The sequence below is a fragment of the Microtus oregoni genome, unplaced genomic scaffold (assembly GCF_018167655.1).
Source record: "Microtus oregoni isolate MIOR12 unplaced genomic scaffold, Mior012 000011F_ref0000422, whole genome shotgun sequence".
NCBI lineage: Eukaryota > Metazoa > Chordata > Mammalia > Rodentia > Cricetidae > Microtus > Microtus oregoni.
In genome coordinates, this window is record NW_024543070.1 from 14,724,132 (window position 1) to 14,746,496 (window position 22,365).

The following is a 22,365-nucleotide window of genomic DNA, read 5'->3' on the forward strand; positions in this document are numbered from 1 at the left end:
AAGAAATATAACTCGATTAATTTTGGTGTTAGGAGTTTTGATGAGTTCTGCTCTACTTATCTATTTAAATAAGTTAGAACTGCAGTGAAGAAGCTAGTACAAATTCTGCTGTTTTTAAAAGTACATAATAGGCTATGTACAATGCATATCACTTCTTATCGCCAACGTTTGGAGGTGGATGCTACTAAACAGGCACATCTGGTTGGAAATGGAGGTTACAGATAAGAGCATTTCCCTCGCCTATAGCAGAACAGCACTGCTTTTTTTTTTCCAAATAAAATGTGCATAATCCTTCAGGTTGTACCTTGAAAGGGTTGGATGTGGGGGGACGGGCAGGAGGTGAAATTGTGAGTCCTAAGGTGCAAACAATTTTACCATAGCGTTTATCAAATGTCTTATTATTGGTTTCCAGAAAGGCAATCATCCTTGATTGAGAAGGGGTTGGAATTTTAGGGATCATGCCTAAAAAAAGAAAGTTAAATACTTTGACATCAACTTGAACCTTTAGAATAATCATGTATAACAAATTACAATTCCTATGGTTGCCAAAGCTGTACATTTAGTGAGCAGAATAAACAGCCAAATTCAGATCAGTTCAGTATAACTCTGTCCTTGCAAATGAGCTGCCTTGTGTTTTTTAGCTGTAGTTCCCTGGGTGGGAGCAGGGACTATAGGGACTATATTTTAGAAGACAGAAACTATTCCTCTGATAGTGGGGACTTTGATTGGGAGTTACCTAAAGGGTTCATTTAATAGGCTGTCTCTCACTAATCGGATCAGAGATAATGTGATTTTATAGCTTATTATGCCCTCTCCTTTTTTTTTTGTAGTTAATATTTGCCAATGGACTCCAAAGAATCCTTAGCTCCCCCTGCTAGAGAAGTCCCCAGCAGCTTGCTTGTCCGGGAGAGGGGGAACGTGATGGACCTTCATAAAACCCTAAGGGGAGGAGCTACCGTGAAGGTTTCTGCATCTCCGTCCTCACTGGCTGCTGCTTCTCAGACAGATTCCAAGCAGCAGAGGCTTCTCGATTTTCCAAAAGGCTCAGCAAGCAATGCGCAGCAGCCAGATTTGTCCAAAGCCGTTTCACTGTCCATGGGACTGTATATGGGAGAGACAGAAACAAAAGTGATGGGAAATGACTTGGGATACCCACAACAGGGCCAAATTAGCCTGTCCTCTGGGGAAACAGACTTTCGGCTCCTGGAAGAAAGTATTGCAAACCTCAATAGGTCAACCAGTGTTCCAGAGAAGCCCAAGAGTTCCACATCTGCTGCTGGGCGCACTACCCCTCCAGGGAAGGAGTTTCCCAAAACTCACTCTGATGCATCTTCAGAACAGCAAAATCTAAAAAGCCGGCCTGGCACCAATGGTGGCAGTGTGAAGTTGTATACCACAGACCAAAGCACCTTTGACATCTTGCAGGATTTGGAGTTTTCTGCTGGGTCTCCAGGTAAAGAAACGAATCAGAGCCCTTGGAGGGCAGACCTGTTGATAGACGAAAACCTGCTTTCTCCTTTGGCAGGAGATGATGATCCATTCCTTTTGGAAGGGGATGCAAATGAGGACTGTAAGCCTTTTATTTTACCGGACACTAAACCTAAAATTAAGGATACTGGAGATCCGATCTTACCAAGCTCCAGCGGTGTGACGCTGCCCCAAGTGAAAACAGAAAAAGATGATTTCATTGAACTTTGCACCCCCGGGGTAATTAAGCAAGAGAAATTGGGCCCAGTTTATTGTCAGGCAAGCTTTTCTGGGACGAATATAATTGGTAATAAGATACCTGCCATTTCTGTTCATGGGGTGAGTACCTCTGGAGGGCAGATGTACCACTATGACATGAACACAGCATCACTTTCGGAACAGCCGGATCAGAAGCCTGTTTTTAATGTCATTCCACCAATTCCCGTTGGCTCTGAAAACTGGAATAGGTGCCAAGGATCTGGAGAGGGTAATCTGGCTTCCTTGGGGACTATGAACTTCCCAGCCCGATCCGTGTTTTCTAATGGCTACTCAAGGTAAGCTAATGCCGTTCTGTTCCATCATTTTAGTGTGGTCCGTTTTAGAACTCCTTTGTCAGGTTGTGTTTTCTAGAGATTTGCATACTCTTTCAAATAACTGAGTAGGAATGGTCTTTTGAAAGTAGGCAGGTTAGAAAATCTGAAGGACTCACCTGTGCAGAAGCACTTTGGGTGTTTGGATGAATAGTAATAGTTTCTCTCTGGTCGGTATTGAAGATTTTTGTGTGAAAACTTTACATCAGAATGGCTCAGTAACGAACTGCTTGAGTAGAGCGAACATGAAATCAAGAAAATAATATCTAGTCATTTAACACATAATTGTGCATACGAATTTTAGCTGCTTTAGAGTGCATTGTTACAGAAAAATGCTTCCATAGTTAAAAGTTGCTTTGCTATATGTGTCCTGTGTGGAGTGTTACCTTTCAATTAAAGGGTTAAGAACTGGGAGTAGTAACTCTGAGCTCTGCTGTTCCACCAACATTCTGAGTTTTGAAATGTTTAAAGCAATGCAATGTGTAGCGACCTAGACCATTGCTTAGAGTAGCTGAAAGTAGACAATTGGTGCCTGCTTACCAGGCTCTTTGAGGAAGGAACTGGTGCCGATGCTTTCAGATGCTTCTGCAGATACCCCGGTAGGTAACTCATGATTCGAATTTTTCAGGCTTCAGTTAGCAAGCGCCCTGTGTGTCTCTCTTCTTTTTTTCTCAGTATATGTATACCGACATTACTGTCTGATCTCGCCAAGGTTCCCTAGAAGAAATTACTGAAAACAACGTGTAAGTTAAGATAAATGCACTGGTAGGGTTAGGTAAGTGTGGATTGTAGTGACACAAGGCTGATTATTTGCTAGGGGTTTTTGTTTCTTCCTTCCTTTGTATGTAGTCCCATTAACTTTTCCTGAACTATTAGTAATCTTCACTGCTCCCTTTGAGAGGATTTTAACACTCGCAAAGAGAATGTTCTCAATGTGTTCTTTCACGGAGCTACACCTTTCCAGCATCCCTTTTCCATGAAGGTTATCCTACATAGATGCAGAAAAGGGCATCTCTTCCCATGTGTAGGAAGCTGATATTGGGGAAAAATTAGATTCAGACTGTGATCTATTTTTCTAAACAGCTTAATTATAGCTTAGCAAGAGGGGAAAAATCGCCTTTGCTCTTGTCTAGCCTATTGGTAGTTACTACTAATCTAGTACTCATAATTAGTTCTCTCTTATTTGGGGAAAATTATTGCAGCATTTTAACTTTTCTGAATTTGGGGTTTAAGATAGTTCCAACAACAAAATTTAAATAATTTCTTATTGCATAAACTTATGTTTTTCAAATGTTGAGATGCACTGTGTTTTAAATTTTCCAATCTTAAAGTTTTTGACAATAGGTTTCATGCCATTGACTTTCATAAAAGAGTAATCACCGCTGATCTTATTATCTATAGAGAGCTATTAAACTGATTTATAAACGTGATTATATAAGGAAAACCAATACATTTAGGAAATCCCTTGGCCTGAAAGCCATCATAAAACTCTTCACTTTTTATTATAAAAAGAACAACAGAAGCAGAACTTAATTTGCATGCACTATAAATTATCATTAAGTCTTATAAAATCTGGGATATGAACAATAAATCTCACCTTTAAATCATTAAATAATTTCAGTGCTAAAGCACCTTGACACTTTCTTAGTGACATATTAAAGGTTCCCGTTTTTGTTGTGCCTCTGCCTTTACAAAGGTAGGCAGGCTCTGATGATGTGGCACTTTAGAAGTCCTTTCCTGTCCAGGAAGTGATCAGTTGTATACTGACGCGATTATTTGTGTTTAATCACTGGTGTCTTTTAGCACAATACAATACCCTAATGGGCAGGGGCAATGCTTGCAAGTTTCACACTTAGGGCTGGGAACTGTGATTATCCAGAACCAAGCTTCACCCAAATAAATTGGGACAATGTTTCCTTTCTGACCGCTATTGAATTCTTCTATTGTTTCCCAGCAGCGGCCCTGGCAGATGTAAAATTGGTTGCTCTCTCTATATGATGCACGGTAGTTGCCAAACATTAGCAATGATCAGTGACCCTGAGTCATCAGCCACTAAGTCAACACGCTGAGGCAACAGCTGGATGGAGTCCTCTCTGCTTTAGATAGGAAAGCAGCAGTGCTGCTAGTGACATCACTTGGATGTCACTAGCAGCACTGTATTTTTTTAAAAAGCATACTTTTTATTTGAATCTTAAATAACTGAAACATTTCCCCGCAGAATGTTAATAAAAACTACTTCATATTATATTCCGGGAGAAGACAATTTCTACAAATATATCAGTGGACCATGACATCAGGTTAGCACATTAAATTGTAAGCTTACGAGTATCATGATTAAGAGTTTCGTGTTTTGTTTTTTAAGGTTTAGGTTCATTGGTGGTAAGACAAGGTAGAGATTATTGCTGCTCAGATCCGTTCTTAGTAGCGCAAGCGTCCAGTTCTAACAGTCCCCTGTAAAATGCAGTGAGCTTAACGTAAGCATAATCGAAGCAGGCATGCTTCTGCGTAATTTGATTTTCTTCCTCCATGTTTCACCTCAGCATTAAATGGTGTACACTGCAGACAATAGGTGGAGAGCATAAAGGGTTTCAGAGGAATTTAGAGCCCTTTTCCTGAGAGGTAGGATGCTTAAAGAAAAAGAACAATGCAAGATAAAAGCTCAGTCTTCTGGAGTGTGGGGCTTGGTAATGGGAGCTTCACGATGCTCCTAAAACGTAAGGAGATGTAGACATCTCTATCGGCAATGTCTGTGTCAAGTTTTATAAAAATAATAAAACTGTAGGAGCATGGGGCTGAGTGGAACACATTCTGTCCCTCTTTTGTTTTGCCTATGAATGCCAGGCTAGATTTTTTTTTTTTTTTTTTTTTGAGGAGGAGACAGAACATAAAGGAAAGAGTCCGTAGGTTTGGGCCATGCTTAGCCTTTTCTTTCGATCGCTTGTTTAATGTCTTTCCTTTTTCCTGGCCCTCGCACGAGTCTGACAGTGGGCGTTCCAGTGGCTTTTTGAGCTCGCTGTTTGTTGCTATCCTTTATATAAAAAGACTTCTGGGTGTGATTTGCTTTTGAGCATATCCTTATTTGCTTATATGTTGTTACCTTCATGGCAGATCCTCTCTTCTTCTTAAAGATCAGTATGATTGATTTTAAGGGGAATTTCAGCAATTGTGTACTCAGGTGTACCAGTTTAGTATGGAATGACTAATACAGACGTGTGTAACAAGCCATTAGTCAGCTCTTAATGAAATTCTTGTAATATTTCCTTGGCTAATCCCTGTATATTTGTAATTGACAGTTCAACTCGTATTCATGATGTTATTTTGGTTTTGTCTATTTTTGCTACAGATACATTATTTGACCATTTTCCATATGCTATTAACGTTTATGCATTTTATGACTTGTTCTTAAATGTACTTTGCACAGATGTAGATGCAGATGAAATGCAAGTTGCAGTAGATAAATTAGTAAGAGGGTAAAGGTCACTTTAGGAGCCTTTAGAGGTTTCGCTGACGAGAGATTTTATCAAATAGTATGCTTTCCACGAGTGCCAGTGTGAAAGACAGCTGAATTCGAGAGTTATGTAAGACTCAGTGCACTCTAGCCTAGTTCTATTAGGAAGCCTTCATTTATGCTTTGGTTAGGTCTGGAGCATGTTTCTTCAAGTACATTTGTCTTTAATACTTGTTCATAGTTAATTATTATGCGTGTTTAAGTCTTCTCGTATGAGTAAATTAAACTGGCATAATAGGTTCATGCTCTGTAGTATTTATTGTTCTAAAGCCGTCCTGGTAGTATTTTTGTCAAAAGTCATTGTTTAATAGAGTATAAATAGTTGTCAAATTGATAAGTATTTGTTTATATTTCTGAGGTATGCACAATATAAATTGGTGAATCCCATTGTATAAATAATTTCTAAGGACTATTTTATTGGATTAAGATACAACCAGAAAAAAAAAATCAACTCGTGGTCTTTACAAAAGAGATCAATTATCTATTTCTCCAGCTTTATTTAGCCAACTGCTCTCATTTTTTTCTACCTTGGCTTTGTAGTTTCCAAGTTCTCCTAAGGGAAACTTACATTTTAAAACAATTCTCTAAAATGTTTCCTTCCTTCCTTCCTTCCTTTGGAATCGTGTGGTCATTTTCATGCCAGTGACTCTTGGGTGTAACCTTTAATGATGTCTTTATTTTATATATTATTTTTTTATACATTAGAAAGTTAATTGTAGCTAGTGGCTTCAACCCCCGACCCCTGGGGGGCAGGGTAAAGAGAGAAGTAACAGGCATGGGAAAGGGGAGAAACTTGGGATTTCAGGACAGTTCCCTGGCAGCTGATCATCAGGTGTCTCAGGAGGAGCGCTCCTTCCGTCAGTGCGGTCAGTGCCTCAGTGAAGCTTTCCTGTGAGGACGGAGAGTGACGATGTTTCTAGTGAGCTCTTTCGCGTGATGCTGTATTACTAAAATGAGGACAAAATTTACATCATACTTTTATTTCTGCCAAAATCAATTTCATATTTGTCCCAGTTTAATTTAAGCTGTTATTAGAGAAAATCTAATGATTTGAGCTTAGTTAAAATAATCATGGCGCCTCATGTGGTTACAACCATTTCCTATTTCATAGTATACTTTGCAAATAAATTACAAACTCACTGTGGAGTAGAACTCTTTCCGTGGGTTATCTGGCTTTTTGTTAGGATATTGAGTAAATTAGGCAAATAACATAAATTATTGGATTCTGTAAGTACCAGGCAGCCACTTAAACTATTTATATTGCAATAGTCCTTAAAACTAACTATTTTGAATGAAAACATACCATCCCTTAATTTAATCTCTGAGCCAATTTAAATATTAATCACTTATCTTAATTGAACTATGTGTTTAAACATACTTATTTGGAGTAACCAACTATTCATTTTAAATACTTCAGAATACTTTTTTTTATTTTAGCAATCTTCAACAAGATTTATATTTTCTCTAATGCAATGTGTTTAACAAGGTCCCTGCTAATTTAGAACTTTTCCATTTACATATGGGAGTATAATTTACATATATTATGTATATATATGTATATGTGTGTAAGGAGAGAAGGGTTGAATTATGACATACATTTATACATTACATTCCTTACACATTACATTATTTTTAATTACTAATTTGAGAGTTTAATAAATGTGCAGTTTTTGACACTTAAAAACTTCCAGTTTATTATAGTGTTCATTTTAAATAATAAATTAGCCTTTATTCTAGATTATTTCATAAGTTTCCATAATAATATTTAGCCATGGCTATTATGAAAGCATATTTGATAGCCAAATTTTGAAAGTTATTGTGAAATGATATCCAATGTAGTTCATGATGTAGTATTTCGTGTTGGGGCAATGCAATGACTTACGACCTTATGATTGTCACATGAAGAGTAATGCGTGACTGGTTTGCTATGGACACTTCTATGTTGTCATCATTTTTATGTTTTGTTTTATAATTGGGAATTCGGGCTTTCTTAATTTTAGTATGTAAAATTTGCTCTCCCTTCCCACTACGTCCCTTCCAGATAATTTGATTTAGATGTTCAATAGAAATAATGGTAGGGGAAAAAAAAGACCTGGGTTCTGAGGCTAAACTGAACCAAGCTATCATTCTAGGTAATTAGGCAATTGTGTTTTGAAGTTAAAGATACTTTCTCTGTGTCGTTATTATCAAAACCCCAATGGGTCTGTGTGTCTGTGTAAAATTCTGCAATTCTCTTATCTATGTGATGAGGTGAATACTCTGTGGGAGGTCAGGGTATCCTAAAGACAGCTTCTTGACCTTTTCCTTGTTTATCATCAAGTATAAGACAAAAAATGAACTTAGATGTGTACTTTTATAAGATAAAGGTTTAAAATGGTGTTCTTGATAGCACATAAAGTGTAAATATTGTTGTAGCTGGACCCAGGAAGAACTCTTGAGTTCTCAGAGCTTGTTTTATGTAGTAGATAGGAGATTATCTGTTCCCATCCCCTCATTTCAGATGAGAGATTGAGATCATGGCCAGTGTTTAGGGAAGGACTCCACACCTCATTAGTTGTGCAGTTGCCTGGAACCACCCTATTGGCAACTGTGTAAGCCTTAGCATCCAGGGCTGCCCTAGAGGTCTAAAGCGAGTAAGTAGTTGACATAATACTGACTTCATAAAAACCACTGGTCCTTTCTTTCCTGTATAGCTCATTAGTGTTCTCTCCGTTCTTCGGCAGCATGAGGCTACGCACACGCTGCTACAGTTCATGCTCTCCACCCCTCACACGTTCATCGCATTCAATGTCTTCCTTCTTTGACGTTCTTTATTCTGCTTGTTATATTAAGTTTCCGAGTCTGTCAGGACCCATGTAGAACAAAAGCAGTTGTTACCTGAATTTTACAAGTGAGAGATTTAAGATATTTAAAGAAAAATTAATCAGAAACCTTCATACTGGTCTGAAAGGAATTACTTTCTATTTGATGTGCTAGAAATTCCTTGATGATCGTTCACACTAAATGTCCACCAACAGTGAGTCTGAAAACACAACATAAAGGAGAAATATGACCAAGGCTCTGCTCTGTATGTATGTGCGTCGTCGCTTCCTGTTTCCTAGCACTGCTACTTGATAGCATATGTAGATGCCTTTGTATCATGGCTCAGCAGGTAAAGGGGCTGTATGCAAGCCTGGTACCTGAGTTTGACCGCAGAACCCAGGTAAACGTGGAAAATGAGAATCTGTTTGACTGAGTTGTCCCCTGACCCTGACAGGTATGCCGTGGCCACCTCCCCTTCATACACACATGTATACAATAAAAATAGTATTAATTAAAAACCTAAGCAAATTCGTAAGTGTGAGTTTACTTTGGAAATTACAAAACAGTTATTAAAATGCAAGGTGGCAATTTTAAAGCTCTAGCAATTATACGCAGTTTAAACCAGGATGACCTCATTTGCTGAGAGTGAAGATACCTGCATCCCTAGTGTAGGTGCTACCTGCATCCCTAGTGCAGGTGCTACCTGCATCCCTAGTGTAGGTGCTGCCTGCATCCCTAGTGTAGGTGCTACCTGCATCCCTAGTGTAGGTGCTACCTGCATCCCTAGTGTAGGTGCTGCCTGCATCCCTAGTGTAGGTGCTGCCCATCAGAAAGCACTGGGAACTTTTTAAATGTCCACTGTGTACATTCCCCAGAGGGTCATGAGTCCCTTTTATCTAGACTGCTGTATTTAGAGCCCAGACCGTTACCTTAGTATTCATTTATTTTCAAGGTTTCGTTTTGTTTTGTCTTGTTGTACGGGGCGTACCTCCATCAGTAACCCTTTCCGTGGATTTTATTCCATGTTAGGTTTACCATCGGAAATTTAGTAACTATACTGATAACTTAAACCACATTATTGATAAATGCAAGGCTGGTCCCTTTCTGTTTTTAATTGTCTGGTCCTCTCAAGTAACCATGCATGCAAAAATCAAGAAGCTTTCAATTTTAAGAGTCATAAATACTAACGCTTTTTCTAGGTTCATAGATTTGGGAGGATTAGAAACCTTGCTTAAAGACATCTACTAACTTATTCCTTGATGGTGACAAAGCTGCTATAAGGGCTGGAGAGAAGGCTCAGCAGTGAAGAACACTTAGCTGCTCTTCCAGAGAACCTGAGTTCTATTCCTAGAACATACATCATGCAGCTTAAAACTGCCCATAGTCCTGTTTCAGTGGGATCTGACACCTTTGCTATCCTCAGGCACCTTCACATGTGTGCAATCTGCCTGCATATGCATGCATACAATCAAAAATAAAATAATCATTTTAAAAAGTTTCACTAAAAACAAATTATAGATGCACATTATATATACACATATACATCTCTCTGTGTATATATGTATGTATACATATATGTGTGTGTGTTCATGTGTGTTGCCAAATATAGAAAAAATTAAATTGTAGTTTAAATTGATAGATATATCATTGTAAAATCTGAGTTTTACAAATAAAAATATTGAAAAATTAATTAGAACATTATGTGAATCATTTCATCTGGAATCCAGCTGGGTTTATGAAGAAGAAAATATGAAAGTAGAATAGATATTTTTAAAAATATTTTCCCCCAGATAGAAAGCCCAGAATGAAGGTTCTTATTTCTAAGTCCGCACCGTGAGAGGCTGTGTTGTTTTCGCTCTTCTTTTGCAATCATCTCGAGACACCTTGTAAACCAGAAAAGGAAACTGAGCTCATTAAACTGTGCATCAGTGTTCTTAATCAGAAAATGTATTGACTCCTTGCCTTAAACTGAATAACTTTCAGAAGTTTAGCCTGTCTCTGGTTGTAATATTTGCTTTTGTTGAGGATTATTTAAAAGTGTTCAGCTAAGGTGTTCTCTCCCCTCCTCCTCCTAGTCTCTCCCCCTCTATAAAATAGACTCTTAATTGAAAATGGCTGCCCCCACTCTTGCCTCAGCCTTCCACCATGCCGGCTCCTGCAGAGACTTCTGTAGAATAGGTCTGTAGTGTGCTTCCCTGGTACTGCCCTCAAGAAGGTGGTACTCAGTGGTTAAGTCCTGTTTTCTTACTATAGGGCAGAAAAAGTAAAGATTACTTCTAAACCTGTTTATTTCCCCTCTTTTTCTCATGTTTATTTTATGTTCAGGAAAGAAGGGCCATCTTTGGCTTGGACTTGAAAGGAATTTGGTGATTGCAGATATGGAGTAAAGGAGTAAATACAGTGTGAATTCCTACAGCAATTTGCAAAGTACTTGAGGTCCTCATTTCATCTCCTCCATGTCCTGGAGAATTAACCATTTGACGGTCACTATGGCAACAAGTGCACTAAAGTTACTTATATTAATAAAATAGTCTGTGTTACATGTTCAATATGAAATTCAAATATTTTTTACTTGTATTCTTCAAAATCTGAAAAGGAAACTTTGGCTTTTCTGGCCACTTTTTAATAACTCAAGAATTTTTATCTCAAGTCCTACTTTTATCTATTTTTCTGTTTACTGTTGACTGAATGTTAAGATGAGTCAATCCTGGCCTTTGAAATCATCCTGGCCTCTGAAATCATGGCGCATGCCGAACCATTCAGGATGTCTGCTGCATAGCTTTGCTGTTAGGACTGAGGGTGTATCCAGGAGAACTTCTTTATTGAGAATGGTCTAAGAACTTTTTTATATCTGTATTTAAAACAAGCTAATTTCTTTAATACTCATTGTTCTTCTGAAAACATGATGTCAGGTTTCAGTGGCTGATAAAAGGGGACGGCGAGCCATCACCATGATGTGTGAGTCGTGACAGCATTGACGTCTCTAGGCCCTGGACTTTAACATAACCTAAGGAGAAATGTTAAAGAGGAGGGAAAATTGGCACAGAATTCGCAGTCTGACTGACTGAGGACAAATGACCGTTTAATAGAGAGTGTCATTAAAACAGAACCATGGCGGTCTAATAATACCAAGACAAATCCAGATGAAATGATAAGGAAGCCAGAAGGAAAAGTTAGAAAGCCATGAAAAAAGAAAATGAGAATTTTAAACTTCTGTCTGCGGCTTGGCTGTTTGGTTTCTGTGTGTCTCCACTTCTGCATGCGCACTGGGTCATGTGTAAGAAGCCTGGTGATGGTGTTGTGTCGGCAAAAGGAAGAGCTACAAGAACAAGACATACCATAGGAGGCACATTACTGGGGGGATGTCTGCTTGAGGGTACAGAGCTCTACTTGAGCAGCAAATACCTGTTGATCTGGGCGCTGGGCACAAGCGTGCAGCCTTAAGGAAGGCAATGAACAGAGTGTGATGGAGAACAGTGTCACGTTCATGCCTGCTCCGCCTTCCTCCCAATTTGCTTCTTAAGCTTTTACCTGAAGAAGGCCGAGTCTCTTCGTGGAGGAGGAGTGAATGGGGGCAGCCGAGGGGAAGAACGGGTAGTGAAAGTCCGCCCAACAATGTGGAGTAAGAGAAGGGGTAAGAACGTGTGCTAGGAAAAGAATGGAAACGGGTAGAATGACCCAGCTGTCAGGACAGACTTCAGTTGCCGTGGGATAGAGAAGTGTGACTGCACCGTTATCCCCGCCCCCCGCTGTGGACCGCACGACAGAGGGAGCAAGGTGAGCATTGCAGTCTTGGACTGCACTTGCTAGGTTAACACTAAATTTCTTAGGCCATGTGGGCTATCTCCGTAGTCTCTAAGAGGAATATGGTTGTCTTTCTAGGACCCCTGGCATATGATCTAAGCCTCGGGATGTTTTGTCTGAAATATTTTCCCCAAATATCCACATGCTTCGCTGGCCTCCTTTATTTAGGTCACACTTCGATATCACTTGCATAAGAGAGACCTCTGTCTCTGTCTGAAATTATAACGTCTTTCTTTCACACATTGTTTCCTCCCCTTTCACATACTTAGGAATCTTTGTGTCCTCTCCGCTATAAGCTTGCTCTGCTCCTATATCCCAACATCCAGAAGAGTGTAGGATCGCGTAAGTACCTAACAAGTACATGCTGAATAGATGAATAAGAAACTTGGCATCTAAGTCAAGAAGAATGGGTATGGGTGATACTTCAGTCTAAAAAAGTCAATCTTAAGACAGAATGATGCAAATAGAGTATACATAATTAAAATATTTTGATTGTTATTGGACACTAAATTTACTCTAAAGCTTTAAATTAGACTGATTCTTGCAGTTTCTTAGAAGAAATCAGATACATATATCATTTAACAAATGTAGGGCAATCAGTGCTTATAAATGTTTTTGAGGGTGTTTGATATAGCTGGTTGCTTTTTTCCCCACTATATAATCTGCCACGGAAATTTACAATTATTTTTTTTCTCTGAAAATTTCATCAATGTATATGATATGTCTTAATCTTACCTGCCCCTACTCTCTCCCTCTACCACTTTTCCCAATACACTTCCCTATTCCTCCAGTTTATAAAAGTGACCCACCAAGCCCAGTTAGAGCTTTCCTTATGGACATGGCTATCAGGTCTTAAGTCTCCTATTAAGAACAGGTTATCCTAGAAGATAGGTCAAATTAGGCAAGAAACCGTGTTGTTGCTGTTGTTGTTTTAAATAGTTATGTTTGTAAACACTGACTATTCCAGGAGAGGAAGAATGGCTTATTTTCTCTGAATTTCTAAGTTGTCTTTCTTCAGCTTATGGATGTTTTGGGTTTGATTTATTGCACAGTAGTAAATATCATCAACCTAAAAGGCGTACCTTCTAAGTATTGCAGGTGAATAATTCATTCTTAATTTGGGAAAGACAGTCATCAGTAGTAATAATAATAAGTTAAATAAAACCAAGTCATGTAGGGCTTAACTATTGAAAAAAAAATTAGATGAGGTCTTTTAAGAATGAACTTCTCTAGTGTTCAAGGAAAAAGTGGGGATGGAGCAAGGACAGGAGTCTGGAAAGCATCCAGAAAGCACCCCCCCCCCCCAAATTCTCAGAGACTAGCTGGAGAATTACAAGGCAAAGATCTTAAAATGGCGGGAGGGAGTATTTCAGGATGCTGAAACAACTTGGGCTAAAGATAGGGCCTGGAGTTTTCTAGCTCCCTCAGTGGGTGCTGTTGAATTCAGTTCCTGAAGCATGTAGATGTTCTCACAACTTAAGTCCCAAAGGGGTCAGCAAAGCACGTGATTAGTTTATAGTTTGAAAGCTTTCAATTTGGAAGATAGGTTAAAACATCGAAATAGGTAGTAACATCCTTCTGAGACCATGAGAAGTGAGTTCTGCCCAGGAAGAAGTCTAGTTCCTGCTCCCCAAGAAGCTGCACCACAAGGGAAAACTGACAACGCCCTCCCTCCAAACTTTATTCCTCTCTAACCCATGCTGCAGCTGACTACCAGATAACCTTCCTAGAATGCTGCTTTCCATAGTGTCCTCTAATCAAGGAAATCCTCTGTGGTTGTGTTGCTCACCTGTATGCCGGACGATACATAGCGAGCCTTCCCTGGTTTCTCTTGCAAGTGGATTATAGAGGTCATCTCTGCATTGGCTCCTTTTAAATATTTTAGCAAATGCCTCATCAAAATATAATTTTAATGGGATTATTTATTTTGGTAAATTATAACGGAAGTAATTTTTTTCCCACCTCACTCCTCTTTCTTCCTCTTTGCTGTGCCTGTGCCTTTCTCTGTAACCACACAGTAGTAAATAGACATATATAAGTTGTTCCGGTTTATGTGCTGTTAAATCAAAGTGGGATCATCTCCCCATTTCTCTGCAGCTTGCTTTGCTTACCTAACAAATATACCCTGGACTTGCAGATCAACAAATGTGGATTCTATTCTATTTAATAATTGTATAGTGTTCTATTCAGGTTGGTTGATGATTTTTGCCACCATGGACTCCAGTGAAGACCCTTTCCAATGCATCCCTCCTGATCAGAGATTAGATTCCAAAAGTGGGTTACTGTCAGAGTTCTGTGTAATCAAAATGTTAAGAGATGTACCCAGCCATTGGTGGTGTTTTCTGTGTTGGCCAGGCTGGCATTACACTCTTGATTTCCTGTCTCAACCTCCCTTCCTTGTACTAAAACTGCAGGTGTGTGCCGCCACATCAGATTCCAACTTAACCTTTCACAGGGAGTCAGGCAGCACTTGGTGATGTTTGCTCTTTCCTTTGTAATAAAAACAACATGATTACGAATTAGTTTCTTGCCATAAGCTTCAGAGTTGATTTTAGCACAGCAGTGCGCTATATAACACAGATGTTACAGTTTAGAATATAGGCTATTCCTCTGCTTTGGATGTTATCTAAGCTTTTAGGTTAACTTAATGACACAGTTTGTCCATTTCCCTTGCGTTGCTCAGCCACAGCAATCCATTCTCGCATCCTGTAGCAATGTTACTGGAAGGTAGGTTGTCAGATTAGATAAGGGGGGAATGGGAGGCCCCTCCTGTGGCTCTTAGTCTCATTAATAAAACAATTTTAGAATGGACTCAAACTCCAGGCTGATTTTCTTGAATTTCAAAGAAGCACCCTGACAGACAAACTGCCGATCCCTGGCAGCTTCCTAGAGGCGAATGAAGAAGAGCAAGTCATGCCATTTGAGCCAGCATGGAGGGCAGATGTGCCGTGACAGGGAGAGCATGCTTAGTAGGGCTAGAAAAAAGAAAAGAAGGTACCCTTTTCTTGAATAATTCAGAAAAGTGGACAGACTTAGGGAATGCGTGCTTTGTAAGCTATTGTGCTGGGGTGAGCTGTCGTGAAAGAAGAACATTATCTCATTGAAGGAAAAATTACTTCTCTTAACTCTTTGGCATAAGATAAGCCTATCTTCCCAGGACTGGTCCCTTACCAAATGATTGACCTGGCCCAGTTGGGATGCTAGGCATCACCTCCCCGCCAAGCCAGAGATTCTATTCTCTTGAGTAGAAGGAAGCTTGTCCTTAATAGGCCTGTATTGCTGCTCTCACGGTTCCTGCTGACAGTGCAGGGTTTTGTTTCTCACTTGCCTCCGTGCTTGATGAGTAGTAGGTGCCCAGCAGCTGTCTACTTAGATACTGCTTTCTTACATAGAAAATATATATGGGCATGTGTTTGTGAGTCTGTTAGATATTTTTGAGATTGGTCTCACTGGGTTTTTTCCTGGGTTCAAGTGATTTCTTTGTCTCAGCAGAGCAACTGGGCCTACAGGCGTGTACCTCCAAAACTCTGTGTATATGTGTGCGTGTGAGAACAATCACACACTCGCTCTCACACTCTTGCACATGTCTGTGTCTGATCTCTTTTTAATTTCATCCAGTCTTTGAAGAGACAAGGAATATTTTCACTGTAGCACCTTAGCATGTAAGGTAATTGTTTGAACAAGATCCAAGTTGAGGAGGAAGCAGATAGCATGGGTTTGCCTTAAATGTACTTTATTCCTTTTAGGGAAAATTGGAATTCTAAGAATCGCTAAACAGCACCCATATTGGTCACTTCCTGTTTGTGAGCCACGGTTTTCAGAGTTGCAAAGTGGACCGCAGGGTCAGGGCTGTGGGTACCTGCCTCCGGCTTGTGTTCTGTGGACGTTATGTTTGAAGCATTTGTAGGAAATGGTTTTTAGAAGGAGTCCAGTTTCATTGTCTTTTCAGTGGAGATTATGGAGAACGCTTTGTTCAGTGCTTCCTCTGCGCAGGAACTGGAGGGAAAGACCAAGAACACTAGTCTGGGAGCTGGTAAATTGGCCAAGAGTAACTTACTGTGGGCCAGCTAACCTCATTCCTTCTTTGTCTGCATTTAGACGGAAATGGATAGATGGTGAGTTGTGTGCCGGTGAGTAAGGTTCCAGTCTTTACCAGTAAGTCCCGTACACAATTGTTAAGGAGTGTTCTATCACTGTTGTAGACCCATGGCGTTCTAGCTGGGGCCAGCCTTGGGATCTAACCATTTCATCGGAGGAAACAGACCTAGTGCAGTTAATATCGTATCAGACTTTCTGTTTAAAATCTGTTTGACCTTGATCAAATTTACAACCCAGACACCCTTAGTTTCTTCGCTTTTGAGATGGGCACAGGGAGCTACTGCTGGTGAACCATGTGGTACAGGCTGACACTTAGCAGTCAGGAAACAGCAGTGCTTCTTCTTAATGATGGAACTTCAGATTAGAGAGCATCTTACTGTTTAAATGCTGTATGAGCCCTTGACCCATTGTACTGTGCCTCTGTTGATAAGTGAGTCTTCCTCCGTGATAGCTCTTAAGACAGGATCGTTATGATTTTAGCTTTCAAAGTAAGTATAATAGTTAAGCAATTGGAGACTTTAATTTCTGGTATTGTGATCAGATTTATATTTTGACTTAACTTTGAAGGGGAACTGAAAAATGCGTGTGTGATAGACATTTTGTGCTTCCTGTCTGACTCCCCCGTTCTACTCCTTCCCTCCCACTCTGCCATGTGAGTTATGGAGAGTCACTCACTACTTACTACTTGACCCTCTTAGGCACTTGAGGGAAGGTAAATTAGAATAACATTCTGAAGAAGAGCAAGCCTCTCCTAGCTTCACAAATTCTTAGAATATTCTAAATAAGTTCACTGCTTGCTGTCTGATCTTTTTATATTTTCAGTTTCTTCTTAAAGAGAATAATTCTTTGAAAGTCTAATCAAACAGCCTCGTTAAAGGACTGTTTACATTTTTTCTTATGCTTCAATATAAATTAAATTCCACAATTAAAAAAGACATCACTTTCCTGGAGGATTAGTGGCTGAGAACATTTGCTGCTCTTGCAGAAGACCTCGGTTTTGGTTCTCAGCAGCTATATAGTGGCTCACACAAAAAAGCCATTATTTCCTGATTTAGTTTTTCAAATATGTAACTGTTCGTGTTATTACCTAAATTAAATACACATATTGAAACATATGCGAAGTTCTGGGTAAACTGGGCTGTATTTCAGCCTTCCTCTGTTAGGTCAAAGGTTTGTCATTCTCTTTAGTATCAAGTTTTTCCAGTTTGAAGCTTTTCAGAAGCAACCTTTTATTTACTTGGTTGCTCAAAGTAAATTTGTCTGATAACTTGTATAAGCTAATATTTGCTCTGTAAGAAAGCAGATAAAAACATAGTGGCATTCACATAGCATTCATTTATTATTTATGAATCTCCAGGTTAGCTGATCAGTTCGTATCTGGCCAGGCTCATCTGAACTCAGCTGGATTTAGTCAATGTATTTATGGTCAGTGGTTTGATTTGCTTTAGCAATAAATGGCAACTGTCAGCCGACTTGCCTGAGCTTTTTTGAAACAGTAGAATTCCCAAAGAGCCAGAAGAAGCATGTAAAAATAAATTTATACTGTAACAACTCTGCGTCAACCACATTCTGTTGGTTGGAAGAAAACCTCAGGGTCCACAATCAGGAGACGGAAGCGCTGTAAAATGATTGCTGCCAGAAGGAAGACTGTGCTTTCTGGTCGTTTGGTTCCATTTCTTCCCAATTTGTCACAATAGTTACAGAATTTAGTTGCATTAAGGAAAAAAAAACCTTATCCTTTAGTTATGACAGTCAAATTGTTCGTGCCAGCTTCCTGAGGTGAAACGCAAATCACTGGTCCAAAGGGTAAAAGGGCTTAGAAGTCAGATACTAGTGGAAGCTCAAATTCCAGCTGTATCATGATCCAGAGCCCTGTCCTGCTTGTCATGTCGTCTTCCTGTAGGCATCAAAAGTGGCTGCCTGAACTGAACCTCAGATTCTTTGTGTACATAAAAGGGGAAGCAGGGCAAGTATCTGCCAAGTCTTTTTAAACCATTGAGCTTATTCTTGGAAACCTTGCCTACACTTTATTCAAGGTGTAGACTTGATGGCCTCCTTGTATAAAAGGGAAGAGAAAATATGTCAGGGATGGAAGAGGAACGTCTGACTAATTTGGCCTCAGAAGGAAGTGGCCATTTGTGGATATTGTCCTATGAGACACATACTAAAAAGGTAGAAACCTAAGATCTCTTTAGAATAGGGTTCCTTATAATTCATAGGATAGGAGTTGTAATATTAACACAGTCCACATTTATTTTGTTGTTCAAAAAAAAAAATTCTGGGCCCTTTTAGATCTAACTAGATAGGTGCCTTAATACCACATTGGGAATTATTTCCCATTAGAAAAAGAGTACTACGTAAGACAGGAAAGATTATACCACACATGAACAGTTGACAGTTAATTGTCTTTAAATGTTTAAAAGAGCCATTTAAACATGAAATGGCATGGATTTCTTTTCCATGCATGATAGATAGTTGTCATATTGAGTGGGAATTAAGACATTTAAATCCCTTCATTGTGGATGGAAGTTTCTGTCCTGCCCTGTCCCACAGCTGTTCAGTCCCAAAGAAACACACAGAGGCTTATATTAGTTATAAACTGTATGGCCTGTTAGCTCAGGCTTATTATTAATTGGCTCTAACAGCTTACCTCATAGTTCTTGTCTATGTTTCACCATATGGTTTGTTACCTTTTCTTAGTAACGCATCCTTATCTTACTTCCTCTGTTTCTGGCTTGTGACTGACTCTCTGCCTTTCCTCTTCCCAGAATTCTCTTAGTTTGGTTACCCCTCCTATACTTCCTACCTGGCTCCTGGCCAGTCAGTATTTTATTAAACGAATGTGAGTGACAAATCTTTACAGCGTACAAGAGCATTATCCCACAGCACTTTATTCTTCAACAAGATGAAAAAAGAAAGAGAAAGCCAGCTGGCAGTGGTGGCACACACCATTAATCCCAGCACTCTAGAGGCAGAGACAAGCTAATCTCTGAGTTTCAGGCCAGCCTGGTCTACAGAGCTAGTTCCAGGAAAACCAGGACTATACAGAGAAACCTGACGAGAGAGAGAGAGAGAGAGAGAGAGAGAGAGAGAGAGAGAGAGAGAGAAGGGGTAGATAGATAAGGTGGATGGGAGTGGGGAGAAAGTGAAACCCATACAGAATAAAAAAGAAGTTAATGTAATGCTTATAAGGGTCCAGATATCTCAGAATCTGGACTCCGAAAGGGTGAGCTTTTAAAGCCTCGATCAAGACAAGTACCAGGTAAGTACTCTCAAAGGAATCTATGCTATAGTGAGTCTCTTCTGGTGTTACCTCTCTCTGAACACAGGCATAACATATGACTTTTCTCTACCTTAGTCACTGTTTAATTACACAGTATTCTAAGGAAAGAAAGTTTGGGTGTTATTTTTGGTTAATGGCAAATAAAATGTTCCACTGTAGATGAGTGTTGTATAAAAAGCTGTTACTTGATTATTTTTATGAGAGTTAAACCAGCTTGAGTAGATTTCAGTCTTTGATTTTTTTGGAAAAAATTCATTTAGTGCTTTAGAAGGACCATGTTCATCCATTAATCAAGGGAAACATCAGCTGTTCCAGATACTTGGGAACCAAGGATATTTCCCCCAAGCAAGCAATACTAATTTCATATGAATGCATGTTTTTTGTTTGTTGTTGTTTTAATTCTACAGGAGACTGCTGAAGAAAGAGTCTTAGTTTGGGAAGGATTGTTAATTGGAAAAAAGAAAAATCCGATGGACAAGTGGGGGTCAGGACTCTAAAATGGAGGGTCATAAAGATAAAGTGCTGTGCAAAGTGCTGAGAAGTCAAAAAGAGAAATCATTTTTCCTCATCTCAAAGGGCTTGCATCTGTCTAGGGGTCATGATGGAAGATTATTAAATAATTAAAAAACAAATACAGTAGACTTGGTGTCATAATGAGAAACTAGTATAAAAAACGGACAATATATATTTATATGGTCCTTCATTATGCAAATTAACATATTTCTCCTGAGTCAGCTCTCATCTGAGACAGAACTAGTTCCTAGATGTCCTAATTATTGTACAATCTGCACTGATAAGTCATGACTCCCACACATAAACCTTGGTACCTTCTCTTGGTAGGAGGCCACTGCCCTCCATAAACCTTCTGGGTTTCGGTGACCAGTTTCGGTGATTTTGTTTTTCAAAGCAGGGTCTTAACATATAGCCCTGGCTATATTGGAACTAATTGTGTAGACCAGGATGGCCTTGAACTCACAAAAATCCCTCCTGAGTGCTGGGACTAAAGACATGCTGGGACTAAAGACATGCCTATCTCAGTGGCCAGTTTTTGTTTTTGTTTTTAAACAAGTTATTTCTGCCTTATCATTAGAAGGTAAAAGCTGAATACTAAGGGATGTTTCTGCTTTAATGAATGACACAGTGTAAGAAAGCAAAGTCATCATAATGAGGGAATTTTAGGCTAGAAATAATTGAGGCAAAAGAGCCTCCTATGTACCTGAGCAGAGCATCCTCTTTTCCTCTGTGGAGCAACAGCCGGCTTGTGTTTTCTCCATCCCTGCTATCATCTCCAGTCAGCTGCTCTGCCTTTTCTATACCGTGATGTTCATAAGTCACAGGCAGTGGGCCACTTAAGGCTGTGAGAGTTAGTGGCACCACATCATTCCTGGTATTCCTGAAGGAAAATAGGTTTTCTTGTTGTTGTTATTTGTCTTGTTTATATGGTCTCTCCTGCCTTCCTCATTCCCATTCCAGAGTTGCAAATTTGCAGAGGTAAAACTCAGAAATGTGAGTATTTTTAGAAACGCCTCAGAAAATTTGGATGACACTTGGAACCATAACTCTAAAGGACAGTGAGGGTGCCAGTAAATTCTAGTGCCTAGGATATGGTTCCAAGATTTGCATTCATAACAAGAGAGGATTGCAAAACAATCCCTGTCCCCAGTTATTTAAGCATAAAGACCAAATCAGATGGGCTAATGGGTTCTTGCTCTTAAGGGACACCCACCATTATTGGCTTGCCTTTGTCTGGATAATCTGTCTGCCACGAACCTGAGTCAACTGGGGCACATAAAGAGGCACATAAAGACAATAGGTATAATGGAATGATACCTATACAAGAAGGCACAGGGCTGCCTTATTGCTGTTTTTACATGGTAATTTAAAAAATATGACTGTATCTATGCAATTAGATGGTCATCTTTCCATGTCAAAATAAATCTTTTTTCTCAAAAGTTAACCAGATATACATTAAAGGAAGATGATTAATCCATTTAGCGCTATTCCAGTGTTGCTGAGCATGTTGGTGCTTATTTGTTATATAGCTTAGGCTGACCTCAATTCATGATCTTCCTCCTCAACTCTTCCCACATTCAGGGATCACAGGTATATGCCACTGAGTGTGTGTGTGTGTGTGTGTGTGTGTGTGTGTGTGTGTGTGCACGCACGTGCCCATGTGTATGTACATGATGTTTTTGGGGGAGGTGTATATGCTCACAAATTTACCTTTACTATTTCACATCTTTGTATAGTTTCAAATTTATAAAAGCTTTGAAATTGATTTAAGTATCATCAGAAGCATTAATTATAAATTTATCTTGTTATTTTTTAAGTTAGACTATGTCACCTGATTAATTTGTATTAATTAGTTCTTGTTGTACACAGAATTTCCAAAACCTTCAACTTTTAATTAAGTGAGATAATTTGAAAGCAGTTGTCTTGATGGCAGCCTGGAGTCTAGCAGCGTGGTGCATTAAATCCAGGTGTTTGCCTTAACACTGACATCAGGTTGGTGAGCCCTGTGGTTTGTGACATTTCCTGCTGAGTTATGAGATGGCTCTGTAGAAAACAGGTGACTACTGGAGGTTCAAGAGGCTTGGGAAAAGCAGTAGAGGATGCTACAAAATACGGCTTGAGAATCCAAGTCACAAGTATAAAATTCAGCGGTTTCTGCTCTTTTTACTTGCATTGCTTCTTATCACTCGGTTTCACTCACTTGTCTGTAAAATTCTCTGGTCAACCTGAGGTTGAGGTAAATGTTGGTTTGGGAAAGTTTGAAAAGATAACAAATATCAGTAGTGACCATCCTGAGTACC

The 22,365-nt window shown here is 39.4% G+C and overlaps 1 protein-coding gene across 7 annotated transcripts in view; it reads left to right on the forward strand.

The window, feature by feature from the left end:
- The window catches only part of LOC121453238 (glucocorticoid receptor-like), a 122,432-nt gene that overhangs the window by 29,666 nt on the left and 70,401 nt on the right, over positions 1 to 22,365 (forward strand). For all 7 annotated transcript variants that reach the window (XM_041659774.1, XM_041659770.1, XM_041659772.1 and 4 more), the window contains exon 2: positions 831 to 2,021. In XM_041659774.1, coding sequence (XP_041515708.1) covers positions 844 to 2,021 — 1,178 coding nt within the window. In that variant the 5' untranslated portion in view covers positions 831 to 843. The remainder of the gene's footprint in view (positions 1 to 830; positions 2,022 to 22,365) is intronic.